Here is a 24,530-nt window from a genome sequence, read left to right as displayed (position 1 = left end):
GGTCATCAAGGCTTTGACAGCCAGAAAAGGAAGAGGCAGCAGCGCATATCGTCGAGGCTTTGACAGCCGTAAGGGTCAGCGGCAGCAGCACAGGTCACTGTGGTTTTGACTGCCAGAAGAGGCGGCGGCAGCAGCGCAGGTCATCGAGGCTTTGACAGCCAAAAGAGTTGGAGGCAGCAGTGCAGGTTGTCGAGGCTTTTACTGCCAGAAGAGGCATAGGCAGCAGCACAGGAAGTCGAGTCTTTGATAGCCAGAAGAGGTGGAGGCAGCAGCGCAGGTTGTCGAGGCTTTGACAGCCAGAAGAAGCATAGACAGCAGCACAGGTCGTCGAGGCTTTGACAGCCAGAAGAGGCGGAGGCAGCAGGGCAGGTTGTCGAGGCTTTGACAGCCAGAAGAGGCATAGGCAGCAGCACAGGTGGTCGAGGCTTTGACAGCCAGAAGAGGCGGAGGCAGCAGCACAGGTCGTTGAGGCTTTGACAGCCAGAAGAGGCGGAGGCAGCAGGGCAGGTTGTCGAGGCTTTGACAGCCAGAAGAGGCATAGGCAGCAGCACAGGTCGTTGAGGCTTTGACAGCCAGAAGAGGCATAGGCAGCAGCACAGGTTGTTGAGTCTTTGACAGCCAGAAAAGGAAGAGGCAGCAGCGCAGATCGTCGAGGCTTTGACAGCCAGAAGAGGCATAGGCAGCAGCACAGGTCATCGAGGCTTGGACAGCCAGAAGAGGAATAGGCAGCAGCGCAGATCGTCGAGGCTTTGACAGCCAGAAGGGGCTGCGGAAGCAGCGCAGGTCGTCGAGGCTTTGACAGCCAGAAGAGGCGGAGGCAGCAGCGCAGGTCATCAAGGCTTTGACAGCCAGAAAAGGAAGAGGCAGCAGCGCATATCGTCGAGGCTTTGACAGCCATAAGGGTCAGCGGCAGCAGCGCAGGTTGTCGAGTCTTTGAAAGCCATACAGGGCAGCGGCAGCAGCGCAGTTCATTGTGGTTTTGACAGCCAGAAGAGGCATAGGCAGCAGCGCAGGTCGTCGAGGCTTTGACAGCCAGAAGAGGCGGAGGCAGCAGCGCAGGTCGCCGAGGCTTTGACAGCCAGAAGAGGCATTGGCAGCAGAACAGGTTGTCGAGGCTTTGAGAGCCAGAAGAGGTATAGGCAGCAGCACAGGTCGTCGAGTCTTTGACAGACATACAGGGCAGCGGCAGCAGCGCAGGTCATTGTGGTTTTGACAGCCAGAAGAGGTGGCGGCAGCAGCGCAGGTCCTCGAGGCTTTGACAGCCATATTGGTTAGCGGCAGCAGCGCAGGTCGTCGAGTCTTTGACAGCAATACAGGGCAGCGGCAGCAGCACAGGTCACTGTGGTTTTGACAGCAGGAAGAGCCGGCGGCAGCAGCGCAGGTCGTCGAGGCTTTGACAGCCAGAGGAGGCGGAGGCAGCATCGCAGGTCGCCGAGGCTTTGACAGCCAGAAGAGGCATAAGCAGCAGCACAGGTGGTCGAGGCTTTGACAGCCAGAAGAGGCGGAGGCAGCAGGGCTGGTTGTCGAGGCTTTCACAGCCAGAAGAGGCATAGGCAGCAGCGCAGGTCATCGAGGCTTTGACAGCCAGAAGAGGCATAGGCAGCAGCACAGGTCGTCGAGGCTTTGACAGCCATAAGACACGGAAGCAGCAGCGCATATCGTCGAGGCTTTGACAGACATAAGGGTCAGCGGCAGCAGCGCTGGTCATTGAGGCTTTGACAGCCAGAAGAGGCGGGGGCAGTAGCGCAGGTCATCAAGGCTTTGACAGCCAGAAAAGAAAGAGGCAGCAGCGCATATCGGCGAGGCTTTGACAGCCGTAAGGGTCAGCGGCAGCAGCGCAGGTCGTCGAGCCTTTGACAGCCATACAGGGCAGCGGCAGCAGCAGCAGCGCAGGTCATTGTGGTTTTGACAGCAGGAAGAGGCGGCGGCAGCAGCGCAGGTCGTCGAGGCTTTGACAGCCAGAAGAGGCAGAGGCAGCAGCGCAGGTAGCCGAGGCTTTGATAGCCAGTAGAGGCGGAGGCAGCAGCGCAGGTCGCCGAGGCTTTGACAGCCAGAAGAGGCGGAGGCAGCAGCACAGGTCGTCAAGGCTTTGACAGCCAGAAGAGGCGGAGGCAGCAGTGCAGATTGTCGAGGCTTTGACAGCCAGAAGAGGCGGAGGCAGCAGCACAGGTCATCGAGGCTTGGACAGCCAGAAGAGGAATAGGCAGCAGCGCAGATCGTCGAGGCTTTGACAGCCAGAAGTGGCGGAGGCAGCAGCGCAGGTCTTCGAGGCTTTGACAGCCAGAAGAGGCATAGGCAGCAGTACAGGTCGTTGAGGCTTTGACAGCCAGAAGGGGCGGAGGCAGTAGCGCAGGTCATCAAGGCTTTGACAGCCAGAAAAGGAAGAGGCAGCAGCGCATATTGTCGAGGCTTTGACAGCCGTAAGGGTCAGCGGCAGCAGCACAGGTCACTGTGGTTTTGACTGCCAGAAGAGGCGGCGGCAGCAGCGCAGGTCATCGAGGCTTTGACAGCCAAAAGAGTTGGAGGCAGCAGTGCAGGTTGTCGAGGCTTTTACTGCCAGAAGAGGCATAGGCAGCAGCACAGGTCGTCGAGTCTTTGATAGCCAGAAGAGGTGGAGGCAGCAGCGCAGGTTGTCGAGGCTTTGACAGCCAGAAGAAGCATAGACAGCAGCACAGGTCGTCGAGGCTTTGACAGCCAGAAGAGGCGGAGGCAGCAGGGCAGGTTGTCGAGGCTTTGACAGCCAGAAGAGGCATAGGCAGCAGCACAGGTGGTCGAGGCTTTGACAGCCAGAAGAGGCGGAGGCAGCAGCACAGGTCGTTGAGGCTTTGACAGCCAGAAGACGCGGAGGCAGCAGGGCAGGTTGTCGAGGCTTTGACAGCCAGAAGAGGCATAGGCAGCAGCACAGGTCGTTGAGGCTTTGACAGCCAGAAGAGGCATAGGCAGCAGCACAGGTTGTTGAGTCTTTGACAGCCAGAAAAGGAAGAGGCAGCAGCGCAGATCGTCGAGGCTTTGACAGCCAGAAGAGGCATAGGCAGCAGCACAGGTCATCGAGGCTTGGACAGCCAGAAGAGGAATAGGCAGCAGCGCAGATCGTCGAGGATTTGACAGCCAGAAGGGGCTGCGGAAGCAGCGCAGTTCGTCGAGGCTTTGACAGCCAGAAGAGGCATAGGCAGCAGCACAGGTCGCCGAGGCTTTGACAGCCAGAAGAGGTGAAGGCAGCAGCGCAGGTCGTCGAGCCTTTGACAGCCATACAGGGCAGCGGCAGCAGCGCAGGTCAGTGTGGTTTTGACAGCGAAAAGAGGCGGCGGCAGCAGCGCAGGTCGTCGAGGCTTTGACAGCCAGAAGAGGCAGAGGCAGCAGCGCAGGTCGCCGAGGCTTTGATAGCCAGTAGAGGCGGAGGCAGCAGCGCAGGTCGCCGAGGCTTTGACAGCCAGAAGAGGCGGAGGCAGCAGCACAGGTCGTCAAGGCTTTGACAGCCAGAAGAGGCGGAGGCAGCAGTGCAGATTGTCGAGGCTTTGACAGCCAGAAGAGGCGGAGGCAGCAGCACAGGTCATCGAGGCTTGGACAGCCAGAAAAGGAATAGGCAGCAGCGCAGATCGTCGAGGCTTTGACAGCCAGATGTGGCGGAGGCAGCAGCGCAGGTCTTCGAGGCTTTGACAGCCAGAAGAGGCATAGGCAGCAGTACAGGTCGTTGAGGCTTTGACAGCCAGAAGGGGCGGAGGCAGTAGCGCAGGTCATCAAGGCTTTGACAGCCAGAAAAGGAAGAGGCAGCAGCGCATATTGTCGAGGCTTTGACAGCCGTAAGGGTCAGCGGCAGCAGCACAGGTCACTGTGGTTTTGACAGCCAGAAGAGGCGGCGGCAGCAGCGCAGGTCATCGAGGCTTTGACAGCCAGAAGAGTTGGAGGCAGCAGTGCAGGTTGTCGAGGCTTTGACATCCAGAAGAGGCGGAGGCAGCAGCACAGGTCATCGAGGCTTGGACAGCCAGAAGAGGAATAGGCAGCAGCGCAAATCGTCGAGGCTTTGACAGCCAGAAGTGGCGGAGGCAGCAGCGCAGGTCTTCGAGGCTTTGACAGCCAGAAGAGGCATAGGCAGCAGTACAGGTCGTTGAGGCTTTGACAGCCAGAAGGGGCGGAGGCAGTAGCGCAGGTCATCAAGGCTTTGACAGCCAGAAAAGGAAGAGGCAGCAGCGCATATTGTCGAGGCTTTGACAGCCGTAAGGGTCAGCGGCAGCAGCACAGGTCACTGTGGTTTTGACTGCCAGAAGAGGCGGCGGCAGCAGCGCAGGTCATCGAGGCTTTGACAGCCAGAAGAGTTGGAGGCAGCAGTGCAGGTTGTCGAGGCTTTTACTGCCAGAAGAGGCATAGGCAGCAGCACAGGTCGTCGAGTCTTTGATAGCCAGAAGAGGTGGAGGCAGCAGCGCAGGTTGTCGAGGCTTTGACAGCCAGAAGAAGCATAGACAGCAGCACAGGTCGTCGAGGCTTTGACAGCCAGAAGAGGCGGAGGCAGCAGGGCAGGTTGTCGAGGCTTTGACAGCCAGAAGAGGCATAGGCAGCAGCACAGGTGGTCGAGGCTTTGACAGCCAGAAGAGGCGGAGGCAGCAGCACAGGTCGTTGAGGCTTTGACAGCCAGAAGAGGCGGAGGCAGCAGGGCAGGTTGTCGAGGCTTTGACAGCCAGAAGAGGCATAGGCAGCAGCACAGGTCGTTGAGGCTTTGACAGCCAGAAGAGGCATAGGCAGCAGCACAGGTTGTTGAGTCTTTGACAGCCAGAAAAGGAAGAGGCAGCAGCGCAGATCGTCGAGGCTTTGACAGCCAGAAGAGGCATAGGCAGCAGCACAGGTCATCGAGGCTTGGACAGCCAGAAGAGGAATAGGCAGCAGCGCAGATCGTCGAGGCTTTGACAGCCAGAAGGGGCTGCAGAAGCAGCGCAGTTCGTCGAGGCTTTGACAGCCAGAAGAGGCATAGGCAGCAGCACAGGTCGCCGAGGCTTTGACAGCCAGAAGAGGTGAAGGCAGCAGCGCAGGTCGTCGAGCCTTTGACAGCCATACAGGGCAGCGGCAGCAGCGCAGGTCAGTGTGGTTTTGACAGCGAAAAGAGGCGGCGGCAGCAGCGCAGGTCGTCGAGGCTTTGACAGCCAGAAGAGGCAGAGGCAGCAGCGCAGGTCGCCGAGGCTTTGATAGCCAGTAGAGGCGGAGGCAGCAGCGCAGGTCGCCGAGGCTTTGACAGCCAGAAGAGGCGGAGGCAGCAGCACAGGTCGTCAAGGCTTTGACAGCCAGAAGAGGCGGAGGCAGCAGTGCAGATTGTCGAGGCTTTGACAGCCAGAAGAGGCGGAGGCAGCAGCACAGGTCATCGAGGCTTGGACAGCCAGAAAAGGAATAGGCAGCAGCGCAGATCGTCGAAGCTTTGACAGCCAGAAGTGGCGGAGGCAGCAGCGCAGGTCTTCGAGGCTTTGACAGCCAGAAGAGGCATAGGCAGCAGTACAGGTCGTTGAGGCTTTGACAGCCAGAAGGGGCGGAGGCAGTAGCGCAGGTCATCAAGGCTTTGACAGCCAGAAAAGGAAGAGGCAGCAGCGCATATTGTCGAGGCTTTGACAGCCGTAAGGGTCAGCAGCAGCAGCACAGGTCACTGTGGTTTTGACAGCCAGAAGAGGCGGCGGCAGCAGCGCAGGTCATCGAGGCTTTGACAGCCAGAAGAGTTGGAGGCAGCAGTGCAGGTTGTCGAGGCTTTTACTGCCAGAAGAGGCATAGGCAGCAGCACAGGTCGTCGAGTCTTTGATAGCCAGAAGAGGCGGAGGCAGCAGCGCAGGTTGTCGAGGCTTTGACAGCCAGAAGAAGCATAGACAGCAGCACAGGTCGTCGAGGCTTTGACAGCCAGAAGAGGCGGAGGCAGCAGGGCAGGTTGTCGAGGCTTTGACAGCCAGAAGAGGCGGAGGCAGCAGCACAGGTGGTCGAGGCTTTGACAGCCAGAAGAGGCGGAGGCAGCAGCACAGGTCGTTGAGGCTTTGACAGCCAGAAGAGGCGGAGGCAGCAGGGCAGGTTGTCGAGGCTTTGACAGCCAGAAGAGGCATAGGCAGCAGCACAGGTCGTTGAGGCTTTGACAGCCAGAAGAGGCATAGGCAGCAGCACAGGTTGTTGAGTCTTTGACAGCCAGAAAAGGAAGAGGCAGCAGCGCAGATCGTCGAGGCTTTGACAGCCAGAAGAGGCATAGGCAGCAGCACAGGTCATCGAGGCTTGGACAGCCAGAAGAGGAATAGGCAGCAGCGCAGATCGTCGAGGCTTTGACAGCCAGAAGGGGCTGCGGAGGCAGCGCAGTTCGTCGAGGCTTTGACAGCCAGAAGAGGCATAGGCAGCAGCACAGGTCGCCGAGGCTTTGACAGCCAGAAGAGGTGAAGGCAGCAGCGCAGGTCGTCGAGCCTTTGACAGCCATACAGGGCAGCGGCAGCAGCGCAGGTCAGTGTGGTTTTGACAGCGAAAAGAGGCGGCGGCAGCAGCGCAGGTCGTCGAGGCTTTGACAGCCAGAAGAGGCAGAGGCAGCAGCGCAGGTCGCCGAGGCTTTGACAGCCAGAAGAGGCATAGGCAGCAGCACAGGTCGCCGAGGCTTTGACAGCCAGAAGAGGTGAAGGCAGCAGCGCAGGTCGTCGAGCCTTTGACAGCCATACAGGGCAGCGGCAGCAGCGCAGGTCGCCGAGGCTTTGACAGCCAGAAGAGGCGGAGGCAGCAGTGCAGATTGTCGAGGCTTTGACAGCCAGAAGAGGCGGAGGCAGCAGCACAGGTCATCGAGGCTTGGACAGCCAGAAAGGGAATAGGCAGCAGCGCAGATCGTCGAGGCTTTGACAGCCAGAAGTGGCGGAGGCAGCAGCGCAGGTCTTCGAGGCTTTGACAGCCAGAAGAGGCATAGGCAGCAGTACAGGTCGTTGAGGCTTTGACAGCCAGAAGGGGCGGAGGCAGTAGCGCAGGTCATCAAGGCTTTGACAGCCAGAAAAGGAAGAGGCAGCAGCGCATATTGTCGAGGCTTTGACAGCCGTAAGGGTCAGCGGCAGCAGCACAGGTCACTGTGGTTTTGACAGCCAGAAGAGGCGGCGGCAGCAGCGCAGGTCATCGAGGCTTTGACAGCCAGAAGAGTTGGAGGCAGCAGTGCAGGTTGTCGAGGCTTTTACTGCCAGAAGAGGCATAGGCAGCAGCACAGGTCGTCGAGTCTTTGATAGCCAGAAGAGGCGGAGGCAGCAGCGCAGGTTGTCGAGGCTTTGACAGCCAGAAGAAGCATAGACAGCAGCACAGGTCGTCGAGGCTTTAACAGCCAGAAGAGGCGGAGGCAGCAGGGCAGGTTGTCGAGGCTTTGACAGCCAGAAGAGGCATAGGCAGCAGCACAGGTGGTCGAGGCTTTGACAGCCAGAAGAGGCGGAGGCAGCAGCACAGGTCGTTGAGGCTTTGACAGCCAGAAGAGGCGGAGGCAGCAGGGCAGGTTGTCGAGGCTTTGACAGCCAGAAGAGGCATAGGCAGCAGCACAGGTCGTTGAGGCTTTGACAGCCAGAAGAGGCATAGGCAGCAGCACAGGTTGTTGAGTCTTTGACAGCCAGAAAAGGAAGAGGCAGCAGCGCAGATCGTCGAGGCTTTGACAGCCAGAAGAGGCATAGGCAGCAGCACAGGTCATCGAGGCTTGGACAGCCAGAAGAGGAATAGGCAGCAGCGCAGATCGTCGAGGCTTTGACAGCCAGAAGGGGCTGCGGAAGCAGCGCAGTTCGTCGAGGCTTTGACAGCCAGAAGAGGCATAGGCAGCAGCACAGGTCGCCGAGGCTTTGACAGCCAGAAGAGGTGAAGGCAGCAGCGCAGGTCGTCGAGCCTTTGACAGCCATACAGGGCAGCGGCAGCAGCGCAGGTCAGTGTGGTTTTGACAGCCAAAAGAGGCGGCGGCAGCAGCGCAGTTCGTTGAGGCTTTGACAGCCAGAAGAGGCATAGGCAGCAGCGCAGGTTGTCGAGGCTTTGACAGCCAGAAGAGGCATAGGCAGCAGCGCAGGTCGTCGAGGCTTTGACAGCCAGAACAGGTAGAGGCAGCAGCACAGGTGGTCTCCCCGTCAGAGCCTAAGTGACACCAGATAAAGTCGAGCAACATTTATGTCCTCAAGCCTGATATTCACCTGAGAAGGTGGTGCCTTGTTTTGACCCCCTGGCTTGTTGTGACCCATGGAAAGTACAGAGCTGCCGCCCCCCCTTATCAGACAACAAATATCACGTATTTCATAAGCATATAATGTCATGGTTTTACAGTTGGAGTGTGAGCTCAGTTTCTAAAACGCACCTCTTGAACGGGTTACCGGTATTTTGGGATTGATTCAGGTTGGCCCCCAAAGCAGCTCACTTCAGTTCAATGGTCACCAGCAAGAAGCACCCAGCCACGCATGACCCCTCCTGCCCCTTCTCATCCCAATCTGGCCGCAGCAGAAGCTAGACTGGTGCTTCCATTTGGAACTATGGAGTTCTCCGCTGGTTTCTGGTGGGCCTGGACCCCGCATTCCAACCTCTAGGGCTGGGCATGGCCCTCCCAATCTAATTTGCCTCTGCTCTCACAGTCAGGTACATTTTGGTGGGAAAGGGAAGGAAGGAGTATGAGCTGGTTGGAATCATGCTGAACCAAACACATCCTAAGCTGGGTCTGAACTGCAGGAGGGTTTGGACCTGGCTCATAAAGAGCATGAGATGAGGCTTGAAACTGGAGAAATCTCTTCAGTTCAAAGACTTAGTGGCCTCAATAAATAAATGAAAAAAGCTTATTTGGATGAGCAAATTATTATTATTATTATTATTATTATTATTATTATTATTATTATTATTATTATTATTATTTAGTCTCCCCACCCCGATACATAGCGGAACAAAGAGAAAAAAAGATATATAATAAACCAGCAGACACACAAAAATCAATCTTTAAAGCAGGCAAAAATAAATATATATGAACTTATACCAGCTTTCAGGTGTTTCCAATAGTACATATAAAAATGTAATTTTAAGAAAAATCTTAGCCTTCCAAAGGTGAAGACTTGTCCACCCATTAACGGAATACCTGTATGATTGCTGCCTGCAGTAACTTGCGCGCTAGGTCATGGAGGTGTCTGTATCAGAGTCGGACATCCCCTAGGTTGGAGCAAAGCCACTGTAAGTGCATCTTTTATTACGTATACATTCATCTTCTATCAAAAAAATATTGTCCATATATATTAGACATGATAGCAGTGAATGCAGCTGAAGTTGTACAATTAAATAAAAAATGTGTAAATGCTAAAGAACATTTGACAGTTAAATTGTGAGGAATAAAGAAACCATTAGAAACATTAGAACAGGCATTCCCTGTTTCCAGTTCCTACCTCCAAGTAAAACGCCATGCCGATGGCTCTCTTCTTATTGTTTTGACAGCACATATATTCCCGTGCCAATCGGGCAATCCTCTTGTACTGTTCTGTCGAGGAGGTGAACAAGGTCCTGAAACATAAGAGTAAGAGACAAAGGATTCACAAGCCTGAAGCTGACTCAGCGTTCCTGCACAACAACAACCACCACCAGGTTACTTGAACGCTGAGCAGAGCCTCCCGCCTGCATTCGCTCCATAAGACGCACACACATTTCCCCTTACTTTTTAGGAGGGGAAAATTGTGTCTTATAGAGTGAACAATATGGTACATTTTCTGAAATAAATAAGAAGTTTATCCCCATTTCCCCAAAAAGCAGGCCTTGCTCTTCATGCCTCACCTGCCAGTCCTTTTCAACTTCTTACCTTGCCAGAAGACGAATGCCGTTGAAAAAGCTTTCTGGACTTGACAGCATATCCCAGCAGCTTTGCAACCCCAAAACCTCAAAATCATCAAGGTATTCAACACGCCCAATCAGTTGTTTCAGGGCCTGCACAGCGGTCCTGAGTCAAGTGAAGGAATTAAGAATATTATATTTTAAAAATTTGTATACTGCCCTTCACCTGTAGATCTCCGGGCAGTTCACAACATAAAAATGCAAGTTAAAAAGCACAAAATACAGAATAAAAACAAGAATCAAAGCAAACCAATAACTCCCCTCCCTCCAACAAACACAGTTGAAAGGGCATAGGAGGTTAATCAGCCAATGGCCTGATTGAAGAGGACCATTTTTGCCTGGCATCTAAAGGCACCAGGCAAGCCTCCCTGGGGAGAGCAACCCACTAATGGGGAGCCACCACAGAAAAGGCCCCTTCTTGTGTGGAGGAGGCACGTGAAGAGGGGCTTCCGATGATGAGCGCAAGGTCTGGGTAGGTTCATCTGGGGAGTTTTAGGTCCTTGACATCTTGCAGTCCAACCCCAACCATCACCCCCTGCAGCCTCCCACATGTTTCCAGCACAAGCGGCAACCTTTCGGCTGTGATGGAGACTTAAGGTTTCATGACACGTGAGGCCACCACACCCAAATCAGCCCATCGTGCGGGAGAGTCTCCAACATCCTCTCCCATCCTAGGGTCCTTCAGATGTTTTGGGCTACAACTCCCATCTTCAGTCCAGTTGTGCTGGCTGGGGCTGGTGGGAGTTGTGGTCCAAAGCGACTGAAGAGCACAGGGGTTGGGGAAGCCTGGGTCTCCTAGCTATCTAACCTAAGCAGAACCTCCATGTCCAAATGAAGCCTATCTCTTGGGGGAGGGCTGAGCCATCACCGCTATGGGTCAGAGAGAGAAGGGAGGGGCCCCCCAAATGCATTAGCAGGTCCCTTACGTCAGCAGATCGAGATGCGAAGAGGGCTCTGGGATTAGACTTGCCGCCCTCGAACCTCTTCTTCTCGCCTCATGGACAAAACAGATCCGAGTGCTAAGTGCAAACAGCAGGTGGTGGAACTTGCTCTTCAGGATACCTGCAGCCTCAGGGAACGACAGGATATGACACAGAGCGTTGGTAGCCTGGAGGGACAAGGACAGGAGAATGGCATTCAGCAGAGGTCATCGTCAGATCAAGACCTCAGACTCAGACACGACTCAGAGCCCCGGTCCATCTCACTCAGTGTTGTCTACACTGACTAGCAGTGGCTGTCCAGGGTTTCAGGCTAGGGACTCCCCGACATGGAGATGCTGGGGCCCTTCTGCATACAAAGCAGGTGCTCACAGGATGGACCACTTATTAAGATGCACCCCCTCCCAGCAAGAAGCCCCCAGCCCCATCCAGCTCCCATTCAAAACAATCCAGGAGAGAGAAACTGAGTGGTTTCGTACCGCCATTGGCATTTGAGAAGTGCTGCGTCGCCTGGAAGTGACTTCCGCTTTGGGGTCTTCATCCTGCAGCCTTTTCAGGAGGGGTCTCAGCAGCTTGACGCTGGAATACGGATCTGTGACCAACGCCTTCCAGATCGCTGCGGCACTTCTGCAATTTTTCAAAACAGATTTTTTCCTTTTTCCTTTTCTTAAAAAAAGTCAGGCCTTTGATATTTTCTTTATATTGCACATACATTAGCAAAGAAAGAAACCACAACTCGGAGCACAATTTTTTGCAAGTACGAAATTCAATATAAATAAATATAAATGAAGAAACCCCTTAAATCTACCCCTCCCCATTTTCACATCACAAAAACTTACTCATCACGCTCCATTGAGCAGTCCAACAGGCTGTCTACGACCGGCTGCAGGCGCTTGGTGGCTAGGCTGACAATAGCCGAAAGCGTCTCTTCCTTAGTGCGGGTGTCGGGGATCTGGTGGAGATGGTTGTAAATCTCCTTCACAACCATAGGCAGCTGGAAGAAGATAAAAGAAGACCAGGATGAGAAAGTGTGGTGAACCTGTTTCTATTTGGCTTAATGTGTGTAGGGTTTGATGTCAGCGTTACTCGTGCCGGTTCTCTGCTGTTCACTTGTGTTCCTTTGGTGGTGAGAGAGGTTAGGGTTGGCCTAGGGTGTGGTTGTTTGTTTGTGATTGGCTGTGGTGACCTTTGTTTTCGTGTGAGAGTGGGGTGGGTGGGTGTTTTGGATTAGGTTAGCCATATTGATTTGTATGCTGTTGGTGGATTATTGTCATTGTCTTTTTGGGCTGTGTTTGTGATAAAGGGGAGCCATACCAGGATAAAGGCATCTTCTTCTGTTTGTCCCCGTGTCAGTTTCAGTTTATTGGTTAATTTTTCTAGTAGGGCTGTTTCCCATACTATTTGGTACCATTGGTCCATGCTTACTCCTGACAGGTCTCTCCAGTGTCTGGTTATGCTGTTTCTGGCTGCTGAAAGTAGGTGGGTTATGAGTTCTTTGTGGTGTAAGTGGGCATTGTTGTCTTGGAAGATGTTTAGTAGGGCCACTTCTGGGGTGATCTCTAGTACTTGCTTAGTTATTTTACATATTTCTCGTATGGCTGTTGTCCAGAATAGTTGGATTTTGGGGCATTCCCACCACATGTGGAGGTATGTGCCTGTGGAGGTGCACCCTCTCCAGCATTTTGGTGAGGTTCCTGGGCGTATTAGCGCTAGTTTTCTTGGTCTTAGGTACCACCTGTAGGTGAGTTTCAGAGTGAGTTCTTTTCGTTGATATGTGTCAGGGTTTCAGGGAGAGAAGAGCAGATGGGGGAGGAGACAGAGAGCGAGGGGGAAGAATCCCAGAGAGATGAGGAGGAGGATGACGATGACCAAAGGTCGTCCATGAGTTTGTCCAGTGAGTCAGAAGACTCCCAGAAGGGAGCCCCCCTGGTCAGACCAAAGGGGGGCCAAGGGGGAAGCAGGGAGGAACAGGGGGGCGAAGGGAGAAGCCTCAGTAGGAGTAGGACACAGGAGCCAGCTTCTCAGCCGGAACGGAGTGAAGGGGGTGGAGTTACCAGGGTGTCAGAGGGAGCAGAGCGTGAAGGAGACAGGGGGAGAAGATCGGAGCAGGACGCTCAGCCGGAAGGGGTGGAGAGTAGCACCGGGAGCAGTGTAGCGGTCGAGAGAAAGGTCAGAAGCAACGTACGCGCGCCAAGTTCAAAGGTAGAGGCGCGCGGAAGTGAGGAGAGCCCTGGGGAGGAGCCCGGCCCCAAAGCGAGAAGGAGGGGGGCGGAGGCGTCAGAGGATTCAGCCTCGGGCGAGTCCCGGCGAGGGGGAACCCAGGGGGGCAGAAAGACCCTGCGGAAAAGGAAGGAGAGGAAGAGGTGGTCCAGCACAAGCCTCTTAAATTGGTGCAGAGGCGGGACAGATTCAGAGGGTACTTCAGCGATCTAACGGTACAGACGTAGAGTCACAAAGATGGAGTGTAAACGCAACCATGATCTTCAATAAAGACTTTCTGTAAATAAACCGGATCGGAGTTGGGTCTCTTGTGAGCTGGGACCAGACGGGTGGCTCTGACAGTAAGTACCCTCCACAGAACGCAAAAAATTTTTTTTTTGCAAAGCTCACCAACGGGAGCAGCCATGAGCGCGGAGGAACAGCTGCTTACGCTGAGGAATCAGGTTACCGAACTCACAGCTGCAGTCATTGCATCGCAGAAGAAGAATGACGAACTGGACAAGACTTGCCAGGACCTGCGAACAAGGTGGGAGCAGGCAAGCAGGGCAGGGGTTCCGGGGTCCAGATCGGAGGGCGTTGCACTTGGACGGCGGGGGGGCGCCCTAGTTACGCACTTTAATGGCAACCTAGAAGACTACCCTAACTTCAGGGCAGACGTCGTGTATGCACTGCATTTGCTCCGTCATGATTTTAAAGATGAGGAGGAGAGAGTGGGGTTCATAATTTCGCATCTGCATGGGGAGGCCAGGACTTGGCTGCGCAATTTGTGGCGCGAAGATGGCCCTGCCCGCCGCGATTCTGATGAGTTTATTAAAGCGATGGATGCTTGTTTCCAGTCCTCTGTGGATGTGGACATTGCTCGCAAGCAGATGCACGGACTGCGGCAAGGCAAAGCCACTGTACGTCAATATCATTCTAAATTCGTTGCATTACTAACTGCGTTGGGCTGGGAGAAGGATAGTAAACCCGCCAGAGATCTTTTCTGGGAAGGTCTTAGCCCCCCCGTCAAGGATGAGATCGCCAGGGGAGATAGACCCCAGACCCTAGAAGACCTAGTGCACCGGGCTTTGGCTATTGGAATACGGCATGAGGGGCGCCCGTGGCACGAGGGGGAGGGACCCCAGGCGCGTGCACCAGCGAGAACCCCCCCTTTTGTCCCCAGGGACTTCAGCCGGACGCACCCTTCGCCCTTGGGGAGGCAAGGAGAAGAGCCGATGGAAATTGGTGGTGCTAGGGCTCAGACACCATCCAGAGCCCCTGTTTCCGGTGCAGTGAAGGCGAAGCCTCCTAGAGGGACCAGGAAATGTTACATCTGTGACAGTGCACAGCATATGGCCAAAGAGTGCCCCCAGAGGCTCCAAAAGCACACTGCAGCTCTAGCAACAGTGGCAGCGGAAGTGGTGCACAGAGAGCAGCCTCAGGGAAACGACAGTGCCTGGCTGGAAGCGGAGCTACTGGGGCTCAGCCAGGCGGATCTGTAGAACAGTCCCCAGCATCCTTGCAACGCACAGACCCTTTACCACCCAAGCCAGCAGTGCAACTCACTGCAACCCTTCAGCTGCCAAATGGACAATCCCTGGAGGTTCCCATCACGATCGATTCGGGAAGCAATGCAGATTTTGTGGGGATACAATTTGTCAAGCAGCATAGCATAGCACTCCTGCCTGCAACGACGCCTCTGAATGTGGTCACAGTGGACGGCAGGAAACTGCTGGGAGGGCAAGTTGTGCAGCAGACGCCTCCCATGGTGATGCAAATTGGAAATCATCGAGAAGTCATTAGCTTCAATGTCACCCACCTGTCAGACACGCCCATTGTGTTGGGCATGAGTTGGCTGGAGAGGCATAGTCCCGCTGTAGCGTGGTACCAGCGGCAAATCACCTTCTGCTCATCGTATTGTGTTCAGCATTGCATCCAAACCAATCAGGAGGAGGGGGCCGAGCAGCAGCTGCAACTGGGCATGGTACAGGCAGTGCCTCACAAGTACAAAGGATTCTTAGAGGTTTTCTGCGAGAAAGAAGCTGACCAGTTGCCGCCTCACAGGCCTTACGACTGTGCGATCGACCTGGTGCCGGGGGCGCAGCTGCCAACTGCAAAGCTGTATTCCATGTCTGAGGACGAGATGCAAGAGCTCAGGGACTTCATAGAGCATAATCTGCAGCGTGGGTTCATCCGGGAATCCAAAGCAGTGGGAGGCAGTCCTGTTTTCTTTGTGAAGAAGAAGGACACGCCCCAAAAAAGACTGGTCGTGGACTACCGGTTCATCAACAGGCTGACTAAGCCCAAGGCCTTCCCCATGCCCAGGATTGACGACCTCCTAGCGACCGTTAGGAAGGGTAAGATCTTCACCAAGTTGGATTTGCGTGGAGCTTACAATCTCATCCGCATCCGGAAGGGCGATGAGTGGAAGACTGCCATGTTCACGCCTCTAGGCACGTATGAATACAGAGTTATGCCGTTCGGTCTCCAAAATGGCAGCCACGTTTTCCAAGCATTTATGCATCACGTGTTGGCGGGACTCCTCTACAAGAAGTGTGTGTGTTTTCTCGACGACATCCTGATCTTCTCGGAATCGCCGGAAGCTCACGAGAAGGATGTAAAGGAAGTCCTACAGAGGTTGAAGGAGCACAGGCTGTACGCCAAGTTGGAGAAATGCCAGTTTGATGTGACGGAGGTGGACTTCCTTGGCTACAAGCTGTCCGACGAAGGGCTGGCTATGGATAGAGTCAAGGTCCAAGCGGTGTTGGACTGGAAAAGCCCACGCAATCGGAAGGAGGTCCAGAGATTCATCGGATTTGCCAATTTTTATCGCAAATTCATCAGAGGTTTTGCAAAGGAGACGGCGGCAATCACGGACACCCTCAGTTCCAAGAAGAAGAAGTTCGCTTGGACGGAACAGGCAGAGCGCTCTTTTCGGAAGCTTAAAAGCCTCTTCGCCTCCGAGGAGCAGCTACTACACGTGAATCCCGGCAGGCCCATGCGGGTGGAAACCGACGCGTCAGACAGAGCGGTGGGAGCTGTCCTTCTGCAAGAGGATCCGCACGGCAATTGGAGGCCGGGCGCCTTCTACTCCCGGAAGCTCAGCAAGACGGAGCGGAACTACACCATATGGGACAGGGAGCTGTTGGCCATTCATGCAGCTTTCAAAGCGTGGCGGCACTTCCTCATAGGAGCCAAGCACACAGTGCAGGTCCGCACGGATCACAAGAACTTAGAGTATTGGCGAACGGCAAAGCTGCAGACCCAAAGACACATGCGCTGGGCAGAATTCTTTGCGGATTTCGACTTCAAAATAGAATACATCCCGGGGGACTCAAATGTTATAGCAGACGCACTATCCAGGAAACCGCAATACCTGGAGGAGACGACACCAATTGCAGCGAAGCACATTTTCGCACCGCAGGCGTGGGCGTGCGCTGCCATCACAGTCGACCTGGACGCAGTGCGACGCGCGTTGCAAGCGGATCAGTTTGCACAGTCCAAGATGGAGGAGCTACGCAACGGGTCGCAATGCGGCGATGAGTTCCAGTTGCGGGACGGACTCTTAACTCGCAAGGGTGCCCTTTACGTGCCTAACGACGAACTGCGCGCAAAGGTTCTGCAGCAATTGCACGACGCTCCCAGTGCGGGCCACTTCGGCAAGGAGAAGACACTAGAATTAGTGGCCAGGGACTTTTGGTGGCCCCAGATGCGGGGAGAGGTGGCGGATTACGTCGCCAGGTGTGACACCTGTCAGAGGTCCAAACCAGTACACCAGAAGCCGGCGGGATTGTTGGAACCGCTGGAAACGCCACAGCAGCCGTGGGAGAGGGTAGCACTGGACTTTGTTACTGACCTACCCAGCTCCAGGGGCAAGACGGCGGTACTGGTGGTTGTGGACTTGTTCACCAAGATGGCGCACTTCATTCCTTGTGCCAAGGTGGCGACGGCAGAACAGACCGCCAAACTCTTCATCGACCACGTGTTCAGAGTGCATGGACTACCGCAGTCCGTCCTGTCCAACAGGGGGCGCCAATTTGTTTCCAACTTCTGGCAGAAGCTTCTGGGTATCCTGCATGTCAAGATCAACCTAGCGTCGGCGAGACATCCACAAACCAACGGCCAAGCAGAGAGGGTCAACGCGATCATGCAGCAGTACCTGAGGTGTTACGCCAATCAGCGACCCGCAGCGTGGGTGGACTACCTGCCGATGGCTGAGTTTGCCTACAACAACACGAAGCACGCATCGACCGGGGTGACACCGTTCTTCGCGAACAATGGCCGTCATCCCAGAACCTTTCCGAGGCTTATGGCACCGGGAGGGGAGGTGCCTCAAGAGGCCGACCAGTTCGCAGCAGAGTTGCAAGAGGTGCACGAGGAGCTGCGGAGACATTTGGAGCTGGCCAAACAGGCCTATAAGGTGCAGGCGGACAAGCACAGAAGGGAGGGAGAGGACATCCAGGTGGGAGATTGGGTATGGTTAGCGGCCCAAGCGATGCCAGCCAGATCGTTAGCCAAGAAGAAGCTAGAACACAGGCAGCTAGGACCATACCAGGTTGAGGCTAGGATCAATCCTGTAGCATTTCGCCTGGCCCTTCCAGAAGGCTCCAGAGTGCACCCGGTCTTTCATAGGTCGGTGCTCACTCCCTACAAAGCCCCACACAGGTTTCAAGAGTCAGGAACAGTACCAGACCCACGCACAGAGTCACCCAAGAGGGGGGGTCGCCTAGGGCCGAACCACTCAACGAGGTCACAGAGATACTGGACTCGAGATGGGGGGAAGAGGGAGTTGAATACTTTCTCGCCAGAGAGGGCACCCCAGCCACTGCCAATAGTTGGGTGCCAGGCTACGCGTTAGACGAACCCCTTTTGAAAGATGAGTTCCATGCACTTTTCCCACATAGACCCATGCCAGCTGAGTACTTTGATGACTGGCTTTTCACGCCCACATTGTCAGATAGCACGTTCAGGGGTTTCTCTTCCCCCGAGGAAAGAACACCAGAATCAAGCCCGCCCAGGGGATCGTGTTCGGGAGTGGACACGGGAACCCCTTATTGGTGGGAGGAGCAACCAGAGGAGGAATGGCGTAAGAGGTGGATGATAGGTCCTTGGCGGGCAGCACCAGAGGAAGTAGCAATGGGTGAAGAGACTGAGACCGCGTTGGGTGAAGAACCCGGGTTCGAATACACATACACAGAACTGCCAGCAGAGGACATTGAAGTAGACGACCTGTATCCCGAATCTACCCCCGAAGAGCCGCAGCTTCCACGACCTGCACCCGACGAGCGGGAGGGGGGAAGGGGGGGCTTCGAGGGGGGGATGGATGTCAGGGTTTCAGGGAGAGAAGAGCAGATGGGGGAGGAGACAGAGAGCGAGGGGGAAGAATCCCAGAGAGATGAGGAGGAGGATGACGATGACCAAAGGTCGTCCATGAGTTTGTCCAGTGAGTCAGAAGACTCCCAGAAGGGAGCCCCCCTGGTCAGACCAAAGGGGGGCCAAGGGGGAAGCAGGGAGGAACAGGGGGGCGAAGGGAGAAGCCTCAGTAGGAGTAGGACACAGGAGCCAGCTTCTCAGCCGGAACGGAGTGAAGGGGGTGGAGTTACCAGGGTGTCAGAGGGAGCAGAGCGTGAAGGAGACAGGGGGAGAAGATCGGAGCAGGACGCTCAGCCGGAAGGGGTGGAGAGTAGCACCGGGAGCAGTGTAGCGGTCGAGAGAAAGGTCAGAAGCAACGTACGCGCGCCAAGTTCAAAGGTAGAGGCGCGCGGAAGTGAGGAGAGCCCTGGGGAGGAGCCCGGCCCCAAAGCGAGAAGGAGGGGGGCGGAGGCGTCAGAGGATTCAGCCTCGGGCGAGTCCCGGCGAGGGGGAACCCAGGGGGGCAGAAAGACCCTGCGGAAAAGGAAGGAGAGGAAGAGGTGGTCCAGCACAAGCCTCTTAAATTGGTGCAGAGGCGGGACAGATTCAGAGGGTACTTCAGCGATCTAACGGTACAGACGTAGAGTCACAAAGATGGAGTGTAAACGCAACCATGATCTTCAATAAAGACTTTCTGTAAATAAACCGGATCGGAGTTGGGTCTCTTGTGAGCTGGGACCAGACGGGTGGCTCTGACAATATGGATTTAAAGGGGGGGTTAGACCACATTCTGATCCATTGAGTGGGGTTAATCTCATAGCCTATGTCATTCTCCCATTGTTTTTTGATTGCGTCTAGGGGGTTTGTGGGATTTTGGAGTAGTATTTTGTATATTGCGGATACCATCCCTTTACCGTTTCCCTTTGTTGTTAGGAGGAGGTTTTCAAAGGTTGTCAGGGGCCTAGTTGCTGCTGATTTTACTGTTGGATTGTTTAAGAGGGCATGTAATTGGTGTTGTGTTAACCAGGGCATTTGGGTGTCTTCTAGTTTGTCTTGTATTTCTTGTGTTGACAAAGATTTGTTATTTTTACAGAAGTCTATTAGGCGATATAAGCCTTTGGTTTGCCAGGTTTTTATCTGGAGGTTTTGTGCTGCATGGTGGAATAATAGGTGGTGCGGCAGGGGGATTAGTGGGGATGGGGTTGGTATTTTCAATTATGTACACCTCTCTAGGTGTACCCATTGTTTTGTCTCATCTTCTAGTATATATGGGATTATATGGAGTATTTGGCTGGCAATGTAACATGCTTCTATGTTGGGGATTCCCCATCCTCCTTCTGAGGTGGGGAGGTGCAGGTATTTGGGGCTTATTTTTGGTTTTTTATGTGAGAAGATAAAAGAGTGTAGTTTTCTCTGCCATCTGCGGAGTTGTGTTGGGGGAATCCAGATTGGGAGGGTCTGGAATAGGTAGGTTAGTTTTGGGAGGGTGAACATTTTGATCATAGCAAAGTTTTATTAATTGACCTCAGTGTTGTCCATATTGTGTTTCCTTTGCACTGAAATGAACAGGGTGGAATAATGTAATTAAAATACTGCCAAAGCAGACAGCGAGATGAAAAACAGGGTGGTTGATTTTTGGAAGCCGAACTGCAGCAGGATGGAAACAGAGGCGCGAGCCACAGACACGGAAATTGAAGAAGAAGAAGAAGAGTTTGGATTTGATATCCCGCTTTATCACTACCCGAAGGAGTCTCAAAGCGGCTAACATTCTCCTTTCCCTTCCTCCCCCACAACAAACACTCTGTGAGGTGAGTGAGGCTGAGAGACTTCAGAGAAGTGTGACTGGCCCAAGGTCACCCAGCAGCTGCATGTGGAGGAGCGGAGACGCGAACCCGGTTCCCCAGATTACAAGACTACCGCTCTTAACCACTACACCACACTGGCTCTTTTTACTTCCCACACAATGCCTTCTTACTTCCCAGAAACAAGCTAATTCTAAGTCCAAAGAGAATGTTTAATTTAGAGGAAACCTGCTCCCCCTGCCTCCGTTTTGAGCCTTACATCCTCCATTTCCATCCCGCATTCCTCAAGGAAGGACCTCAGGAGCTTTCCTGCAGCCTGAGAGATGGCTCTGTCTTCCACTGTCAGGTTGTCAATCGCCTTCAACACGATTTCGTTGATCTGGCTGGGCTTGAGGTGCTCCCCAAAAGCCTGGCACAAAGAAGAAAGAAGAGGGAGTTTTCTTCTGCTCCACACTCTGACCACGTTTCATTAGTCCAAGGGTGCCTTCACAAACCAAGTGAAAGACATCTCCACTCTGCCTTGAGAGGGTTGAACTAAGTGACCCCCACGTCCCTTCCAACTCTACAATTCGGTGATTCTATTTATGTGTTTATTTAAGTAGCTGAAAGATTTTACAACAAACAAAACTAAAAGTCAGGTGACGCCTTGCTATTTTCGATCCACATCTTAAATTGGTTATGACATTGGGACATGAAGAGGTTCAATCTAAAATCAGACTAGAAAATTTTAAAAAAATTCTCGCAGGAACAGAGAGGGTGAATAATAGTGGCTATCCGTTATATAACCAATGCCAAACAGACTGGGTGGGAACCTGCTGGCTGTGTGTTTAGTTCTTAATATACAACAAACACACCCACCACAATGTTGGCATAGTTCATTGGCTTGGCAGTGCCTTGTGAAAGATGTATCGAATGAGTCAGCTTTTCTTATTCTTTTTCCGCCCTGAGGAGCCCAAGGTGGCAATGCATGGTTCTCTCTCCTCCCCGTTTTAGTCTCATGAGGTAGGTTAGACTGAGAGACTGTGACTGACTTGTGAGTTTCAGGGCTGAGTGGGGATCTGAACCCTAGGTCTCCCAGCACCTGGTAGAATTTCAATAAGTAGAATTCTGCATGCAGTTTAGGCTACCGGGCACTTGTCTTTGATCAATTTATTCTAATACAATGCATTTCTGAATGTTATTTACACTAATAGCTCACGCATGGATTTTTTTACACACTGTTTGGCATTGCAAAATTCAAGGACATGTGAATTTCAAAGGCGGGTTGTGTTTCAGTTCTCCTATTGTTTCTGAAAGCCTCGATTTGATAGCTTTGGCTTGCAGTGTGAACTGCTCTGAATCTCTCCCTCATTCCTAGAAGGCATGGGCTGCCTGAGGGCAGGCTGAAGTTGGTGGGGCAGGGCCCCATTGGCCCGAGTGAGCAAATCTTTGCTAACTGGGAGTGGCTGCGGTCTTAGCAATAAAGAGTACAAAAAGCCACCCCTACCTTGGCCACTTTTGCGATGTTGTAGTGGAAGAGGGAGGGCCCAGGGATGAAGAAGTCTTCTCGGACCCACCTGACCATATTGCCTTTCTTATTTTTATTCCTCCTCTTCTCCAGTTCCTTACCTAAGCAGGGTCGGGTTTTGGAATATGCATGCAAAAGAACCCAGCATTAGTGCTCCCTGCTCAAAACCTCCAGTTTTCCCACTGGGACCAACAAAAACAATTATCGATTTCACCTCAAAAATTATAATTCAGAACTGGGAAAAAGGTTCAGAAGGGGGCAACCAAAAGGACTGGGGTGCTTGTGGAGCTGGTTGCAGCATTTGGGGGGGGGGTTCCGTTTAGAAAAACGGCGAGGAAGAGGAGACACAATGTATGGCATGGAGAAAGTGGAGAGAGAAAGCTTTCTCTCTCACCATCAGAAGATGAGAACAACTGGACTTCCAATGAAACTGAAGTTTCAGGATGGTCCTTCTTCTTGCAGTGCACAGCTAAACTCTGGAACTCCCTGCCACAGGAGGCACTGATGGCCACGGACCAAGATGGCTTTCAAAGAAGATGAGGCAAATTCATGGAAGAGAAGGCTACCCATGGCTATTAGCCAGTATGGCTATGTTCTGCCTCCATGGTCAGAGGCAGCAAAGTACAGGAGTAGAAAGAGCTTGAATTCTGCTTGCTGGATTCCCACAGGCATCTGGTCAACCCCTGTGGGAACAGGATGCTGGACTGGGCTGGGCCACTGGTCAGGTCCAGAAGGCTTTTCTGATGTTCTTCAGCAGTGAATCCCTCCCCCAAGACTGCCCTCTCGTCTCTGGCCAACAGGGTGTTGGCGTTAGGCCAGTGCTGATCAACACCAGCAGCAGCCAGCATGGGCAACACTCAGAGATGATGGGAGTTGGAGCAGCCTCTGGAGGGCTACAGATCTCCCACCCTGCGGCTTACAAGAAACAAGCCATTTCCCAGCATCGCCCTCACCCATTTTGGCTATCATGATGTAATGGAGATGGTACAAGGCCTCCGCTGACTGCAGGCCAATCTCCTTCACGTTGTCTGCGAGGTGAAGGGACAAGAGCGCCACCAGCTGTCCAAGAAGGGGGAAATCCTGGGATACCTAGGAGGTGGAGAGAGAGAGATGCACATTCAGCCCTCGTCCCACAGAGCCCAGCAAGAGAAAACCGTCTGGCATGCTTTCAGTCGGCAAAGGTGACAGAGGGGCGCAGGGCAAGAGAGCTGTGCTTAGGTGGCCCACCCTAGGCTTGCCCCAGGGCTTTTGCCCTCAGTTCTGGCTGTTGAATGGTTGAATGTTGAATGGTTGAATGTTGAATGGCTGTGTCAGCATTTGGGTGTAGTATATAAGGAGCAGCACCTAGCTCTCCCATTACCCTGGGGGATGGGTTGGTGGTTGGGTCTGGTTTGTTGTTGATGTATTTAGTGTTTTTGTTTTTGTTATTAAAACCTTGTTTAAGTTATTTTTGAGTCCCTTTTTAATGCATGGTCTCCCCAGCAAGCTCTCTGCAGTGCTACTATACTGCAAATAGGTAACATCTTTGGTTATGGGCCTAGCTGCTGAGTGGATGACTGCATATTTTTGGACTCTGAGAAAGGTTTGAAAACTCCTTCTCCTGTTAGTGTAGTTTCTGTGGGTCTGGAAGAGTTCCAGAATGGTTGACCGGGTTCCAGAAGCCGAGAAGGCTCTGGTGTTCCCACAGCTAACAGATGAGAACTATAGTTTATGGTCTTTTTGGGTGGAGGCGCTTTTGACCTCTAGAGAAGTATGGACCTATGTAACTGATGACCCTCCTGACCCTGTAACTAATGCTTGGTCAAAAGGAGATGTGAAAGCCAGGGCAATAATTAATTTGGCAGTCAGCGACCAGCAAGTAGTCTATATAAGAAATAAGAAAACTGCCAAAGAAATGTGGGACAGTCTTGCAGCAATGCATATTAGAAAAGAGTCAGTGTCCGCATTGACGTTTTTCAAGCAGCTGTACCAGACCAAGTTGCAGCCTGGTGGTGATTTGGCAGCACACTTGAGACGTCTGGAGGCAATACGCTGCAAATTAATTCAAAGGGACATGGAGATACCTGATATTCAGTATGTTTTCATCATTCTTTGTTCCCTTCATGAGGACTTTGATGGTGTAGCTAGCCAGATATCTGCCGTTCCACCAGCACAATTAACTGTGGAAGGGGTAACGGCAAGATTAATGGGCGATTTAGATAGAAGGGAGGCTTGTGCCATAACTACTCCTATTTCCAGAAACAATGAGGAACGCCATATGCAAACTTGTGGTGATACGACTGCATTTAAAGCTGCAAAGCGTTATTGGTTCTTCAATAAGCAGGGACATTTTGCAAAGGACTGCAGATCCAAAAGAAAGCAAAGTACTCCCAAGTCTGTTTCTGTTCGTCAGTCACGGTCGTCAGCCCAGCAGCCGACATCGTACCGTAAAGACAGAAATGAGCCGCGAGCTTTTCATGCTCGGACTACAGATCGTAAAAGAATTAAAGGTGCCAAGTGGAAGTCTTTTATTGTGGACTCAGGAGCATCTCAGCACATTTGCAATGATCGAAGCTTGTTTATTTCTTTTGAAGAGGAAATTGGTAATGTACATTTAGCCAATTCACAAGTCTTGCAGTCGCTTGGCAAGGGTACTATTAAACTTGACTCTTTAAACATTACGATAGCGAACTGCATTTACTGCCCGTCAGTGGACAATTTATTGTCAGTAAGATGTTTTGCTCGTCAAGGCATAACTGTGCATTTCTTAAAGTCAATATGTGAGTTTTTCGATGGGAACAAACGTCTATTGTATGCCCGGGACTCTGATGGTTTATATAGACTGTATTTTCGCACCTACTCCCAATCGCCTATAAATTGCAGAGCACACAGTCAAGCCAGGGGTTGAGGAATGTAAGGCCACATTCTGGGTGTGCCCATGAAGCACACAGAATTCTG

General features: G+C 53.2%; 2 protein-coding genes and 1 long non-coding RNA gene across 3 annotated transcripts in view; all 3 read right to left on the bottom strand.

Moving 5' to 3' along the window:
- LOC309373563 (uncharacterized protein) overlaps positions 1-24,530 on the bottom strand; it is a 151,166-nt gene that overhangs the window by 81,417 nt on the left and 45,219 nt on the right. The gene's annotated exons all lie outside the window — the stretch shown is intronic.
- LOC309373631 lies at positions 8,980-10,027 on the bottom strand. The gene is made up of 3 exons (XR_014170111.1): positions 9,764-10,027; positions 9,357-9,471; positions 8,980-9,126 (listed from the first exon to the last, which is right to left on the bottom strand). It is a non-coding gene; the product is annotated as an uncharacterized lncRNA (long non-coding RNA).
- Positions 10,718-22,833, bottom strand: LOC309374790 (maestro heat-like repeat-containing protein family member 7; the record flags this gene model as incomplete). The annotated part of the gene is made up of 6 exons (XM_081919970.1): positions 22,547-22,833; positions 21,573-21,694; positions 20,346-20,495; positions 11,573-11,727; positions 11,213-11,360; positions 10,718-10,903 (listed from the first exon to the last, which is right to left on the bottom strand). The coding sequence occupies exons 1-6, from the start codon at positions 22,560-22,562 to the stop codon at positions 10,718-10,720; spliced, it is 777 nt and encodes a 258-aa protein (XP_081776096.1). The 5' UTR covers positions 22,563-22,833.

This window comes from Podarcis melisellensis (assembly GCF_964234715.1).
Source record: "Podarcis melisellensis genome assembly, chromosome: 7".
Classification (NCBI taxonomy): domain Eukaryota; kingdom Metazoa; phylum Chordata; class Lepidosauria; order Squamata; family Lacertidae; genus Podarcis; species Podarcis melisellensis.
Note: the sequence above shows the minus strand (reverse complement) of the source record. Positions and strands in the feature narration are given on the sequence as shown.